Source organism: Salmo trutta, chromosome 32 (assembly GCF_901001165.1).
Source record: "Salmo trutta chromosome 32, fSalTru1.1, whole genome shotgun sequence".
Classification (NCBI taxonomy): domain Eukaryota; kingdom Metazoa; phylum Chordata; class Actinopteri; order Salmoniformes; family Salmonidae; genus Salmo; species Salmo trutta.
This window is the reverse complement of record NC_042988.1, coordinates 41,578,110-41,583,524: the sequence shown is the minus strand read 5'-3', so window position 1 is coordinate 41,583,524 and position 5,415 is coordinate 41,578,110. Positions and strand designations below refer to the sequence as shown.

The 5,415-nt window shown below is 41.5% G+C and overlaps 1 protein-coding gene across 1 annotated transcript; it reads left to right on the top strand.

Moving 5' to 3' along the window:
- Positions 1-290: 290 nt before the first annotated feature.
- On the top strand, positions 291-5,415 carry LOC115171928 (small integral membrane protein 22). Its single transcript, XM_029729178.1, has 4 exons — positions 291-508; positions 1,047-1,219; positions 1,300-1,367; positions 4,133-5,415. Exons 2-4 carry the CDS (start codon positions 1,090-1,092, stop codon positions 4,178-4,180), a joined length of 246 nt encoding a protein of 81 aa, XP_029585038.1. The 5' UTR covers positions 291-508; positions 1,047-1,089; the 3' UTR covers positions 4,181-5,415.

The window sequence follows — 5,415 nt, the reverse complement described above, 5'->3', positions numbered from 1 at the left end:
CAGAGGTGAAAAACTGAAAATGAGGAGCCGGGAAAGTAACAGCGCCTCATATGGAACTAATATGTTACTACAATACATCATATGACCGCAACTCAACCTGACAAAATATTGCTATTCCTTGAATTATGTAAATCAGCTGGTTTACTATAGAAAAAAATACATTTATAATTTACTGCAATGAAAACAGAAATGTAGCTATGACAAATCCTAGTTTTATATACATGCGTCACACATATGAATTGTTCTGACTTTGTTTCCTCCAGTCACATCATAAAAGTTTCCTTTGAAAAAGAGCATTGGTGGAAATGACTGGCAATATCTCTCACATTCGGTAAGTCCATGATCACAATATACCTTTAGACATACTTGGAGGAAATCAAGCAGAATTCAAACGACCTACCCTTGCCCCATGCAAATCAGTGTACAGTGACTCACACAGCGACAGGTGCGTCAGTCGGACAGGTACCCGGAAGAAGAGAGAAAAAACTGGAGCTTGTTCGAGTTACAGGTACAATGAACTTCGGAAAAACATATAGAAACTTGTTTGATTACTACCGAAAATATGAGTTTATTGCATTTGTTTGTGTTCAAGTTAAATTATATATATAGGTAATGTTGGAATATTCTTTAAAAGTGAAAGTCCGAGGCTGTAATTCATCAAGATGTTACAGTCAGTCAGACATAACGATAATGATGTTGGTCTTGTGTTAAAGAAGTTAAAAGCAAATATAGTCATTTTTAGATGTAAAATAGAGTCTGTATTTGGCTAGTTGATCTATATCTCATCATAGTAGTCTATGTAAAAGTGATCAGGAGAAAAGTACTGTGTCTAGGTCAGAGCAGGTACGCTGAACTCTGATCCATTTTATGAGGTACATTTAAAATGCAGCATGATCTCCCTTTGTATATTTTAGGCCTACTTTATAGACCGACATAGTCAGCCAGTCAGGTGCATTGTAATTGTCTATAGAGAATTACCACAGTCTCTTCTCCCAGTGTGTCCTGTATTTTATAATCATAATAAACCCTATATTGTTCTTCTCCAGTGTGTTAACCCTTACAGAGACTAATTCTAGCCCAGCTATAGCCATGGACCAGAAGAACCTACAGGAAGAGTTTAAGGATCAGTTTACAGACGTGGTGTCCAGACTGCAGTCTAAACAGATGTTCCAGTCTGACTGGGACATCGCCTCCTTCGCTGTCTTCTTCATCTTCATCGGTAGGAACACACACACGCGCGCGCGCACACACACACTCACACACATGCACACAATTGACTCTCCATCTTGATCCTTTCAGGCATGGTTCTGCTGCTTGTTGTTCTGGTTCTGATCCGCTGCTGCTGCTGCTGCTGCTGTGATGAACAGGTAATGTAGCAATCAATCAATAAATGTAATGGCCTGTTTCTGTGAGAAAAGTGTGGTGTATATAGCCTGGTCCCAGATCTGTTGGTATCGATAGCCCGGTCTCAGATCTGTTGGTATCTATAGCCTGGTCCCAGATCTGTTGGTATCTATAGCCTGGTCTCAGATCTGTTGGTATCTATAGCCTGGTCCCAGATCTGTTGGTATCTATAGCCTGGTCCCAGATCTGTTGGTATCTATAGCCTGGTCCCAGATCTGTTGGTATCTATAGCCTGGTCCCAGATCTGTTGGTATCTATAGCCTGGTCTCAGATCTGTTGGTATCTATAGCCTGGTCTCAGATCTGTTGGTATCTATAGCCTGGTCTCAGATCTGTTGGTATCTATAGCCTGGTCTCAGATCTGTTGGTATCTATAGCCTGGTCTCAGATCTGTTGGTATCTATAGCCTGGTCTCAGATCTGTTGGTATCTATAGCCTGGTCCCAGATCTGTTGGTATCTATAGCCTGGTCTCAGATCTGTTGGTATCTATAGCCTGGTCCCAGATCTGTTGGTATCTATAGCCTGGTCCCAGATCTGTTGGTATCTATAGCCTGGTCCCAGATCTGTTGGTATCTATAGCCGGTCTCAGATCTATAGCCTGGTCCCAGATCTGTTGGTATCTATAGCTTGGTCCCAGATCTGTTGGTATCTATAGCCTGGTCTCAGATCTGTTGGTATCTATAGCCTGGTCCCAGATCTGTTGGTATCTATAGCCTGGTCCCAGATCTGTTGGTATCTATAGCCTGGTCCCAGATCTGTTGGTATCTATAGCCGGTCTCAGATCTATAGCCTGGTCCCAGATCTGTTGGTATCTATAGCCTGGTCCCAGATCTGTTGGTATCTATAGCCTGGTCCCAGATCTGTTGGTATCTATAGCTTGGTCCCAGATCTGTTGGTATCTATAGCCTGGTCTCAGATCTGTTGGTATCTATAGCCTGGTCTCAGATCTGTTGGTATCTATAGCCTGGTCTCAGATCTGTTGGTATCTATAGCCTGGTCCCAGATCTGTTGGTATCTATAGCCTGGTCTCAGATCTGTTGGTATCTATAGCCTGGTCCCAGATCTGTTGGTATCTATAGCCTGGTCTCAGATCTGTTGGTATCTATAGCCTGGTCTCAGATCTGTTGGTATCTATAGCCTGGTCTCAGATCTGTTGGTATCTATAGCCTGGTCCCAGATCTGTTGGTATCTATAGCCTGGTCCCAGATCTGTTGGTATCTATAGCCTGGTCCCAGATCTGTTGGTATCTATAGCCGGTCTCAGATCTATAGCCTGGTCCCAGATCTGTTGGTATCTATAGCTTGGTCCCAGATCTGTTGGTATCTATAGCCTGGTCTCAGATCTGTTGGTATCTATAGCCTGGTCTCAGATCTGTTGGTATCTATAGCCTGGTCTCAGATCTGTTGGTATCTATAGCCTGGTCTCAGATCTGTTGGTATCTATAGCCTGGTCCCAGATCTGTTGGTATCTATAGCCTGGTCTCAGATCTGTTGGTATCTATAGCCTGGTCTCAGATCTGTTGGTATCTATAGCCTGGTCTCAGATCTGTTGGTATCTATAGCCTGGTCTCAGATCTGTTGGTATCTATAGCCTGGTCTCAGATCTGTTGGTATCTATAGCCTGGTCCCAGATCTGTTGGTATCTATAGCCTGGTCTCAGATCTGTTGGTATCTATAGCCTGGTCTCAGATCGGTTGGTATCTATGGCCTGGTCTCAGATCTGTTGGTATCTATAGCCTGGTCCCAGATCTGTTGGTATCTATAGCCTGGTCTCAGATCTGTTGGTATCTATAGCCTGGTCCCAGATCTGTTGGTATCTATAGCCTGGTCTCAGATCTGTTGGTATCTATAGCCTGGTCTCAGATCTGTTGGTATCTATAGCCTGGTCCCAGATCTGTTGGTATCTATAGCCTGGTCCCAGATCTGTTGGTATCTATAGCCTGGTCCCAGATCTGTTGGTATCTATAGCCTGGTCCCAGATCTGTTGGTATCTATAGCCCGGTCCCAGATCTGTTGGTATCTATAGCCCGGTCTCAGATCTGTTGGTATCTATAGCCCAGTCCCAGATCTGCTGGTATCTATAGCCCGGTCTCAGATCTGTTGGTATCTATAGTCCGGTCTCAGATCTGTTGGTATCTATAGCCTGGTCCCAGATCTGTTGGTATCTATAGCCTGGTCTCAGATCTGTTGGTATCTATAGCCTGGTCTCAGATCTGTTGGTATCTATAGCCTGGTCTCTGGTGCTCTTGTCAACCATGTTTGGTGTGAGTTGGCATGATAGCACACAGACTAGCACTCAGGCTGTGGTATACAGGCCCACATGTCTGATATGTCAGCCACCCATAGTGTTAATGAGGGAGTTGTATTTATTTGTTGTATATTTCAATTCAAAATGAAGCCGTGTCATTTAGACTCTATCCTGTCTTGTATCATGGTCATTCACTCTATCCTGTCTTGTATAATGGTCATTCAGATGCTATCCTGTCTTGTATCATGGTCATTCAGACTCTATCCTGTCATGTATAATGGTGAAGACCCATCAGTTGAGTCAGTCACATGATCACATCCTACAATAGAGGGTCTGTTTTAGTGTGACCAGATTTAGCATGGCTGTATCAAGGAGTCTGTGTGCTGTCTGTGTCAGACAGGTGTTCACTGTATTTCCTCTGAATAAAGATGTCTTGAAAGATACATGATTTTCCCTCCTCTCTCTCTCTGTTTCCCAACAGCCTAGAAGACACAAAGTGGGTCATGAAAACTTTGGAATGGAGACCTGAAAGAAACTTGGAACAGAATTGAAGATTCCACAATGACGACACTTAGAAAATTGATTAGTCCTTTTTCTAATTAATTTTATTCATATTTTTAGATGCACTTTAAATTTCACCTTTATCTGTGTGCCAAACCAAGAGTTGTATAACTTGTTTTCATTCTGGTTCTATTTACTTTGACTGGTGGAAAATGTTGCACTCCCTGTGGTAACCTGTTTTAGCTGCCGTCTAATGGTGGAAAGTCATTGGAGGTCATATGAATCAGTTGACTTGTTCCCTGCACGGCTAGCGGTTGTTGCTAGGACGCCAGAAAGGAGGTGAAAACAGTGAGTGTCACAACCAGAAGATGAAAGGGCTTTCACTAACAACTAGGCACCACCCTTTATGTAGTGGAATCAACACCAGTTCACAAAGCCAGTTTTCTACTTCGTTTGTGTACTTTAAACATAACTTCTTAAGTGTATGTAATAAGGAATGATAGATATTGTAGTAGTATTGATTCAATGACTTTAATGTAGTTCATTATATTAACAATATAATTGAATGTTGAAACATGTACATTCAAATGATTCAATAATATTTTGTATTGAATCTGTCCTGATTGACTGACCGAACACTCCTGTATAACATCTCTTTATTGCACAGATAATAGATCATATGGTCCACAACATATACATGTATACATATCAAAATAAATGTTAAAACACTTGCTGTAATAATTATTTCTGTTCAGCATTGGAATGGATATTCACTTCACAGGGAGTCATCAAGGCAAAGTAACATAAGTGCAAACATAAACAATTGAATAAATAAAAACATTAGCAAACAACATATACATTGAAATTAACTGATACAATGACAAATAATAGCTTAGCGTTGAAGAGGCATGAACGTTTACCCTTCAAAGCTGGGAATGTCCGTTTTCCTTTATACTTGACATAAAGATTCATTCCAAGGAATATAGAGTCAGAAACCTACAAGTTAATATCACTATGAAGAGTCCCGGTAACACTGTTTCATGTCACAAACATATCTGATGAGTAGCGTAGTCTACACAAAATCACAGTATTATTTACCACAGTATGACAATCTGCTTGACAAATGTTGTTTCCAATACCTTTTCACACTGCTGAGCAAACCAAGCTGGTCTGGTTACTCATTAACCATAGATGCTGGAACTGTGTAGGAGAAGACAATGTGTTTGTATCGGTCCCTACCCAAATAAAACATAAAATAAAAAA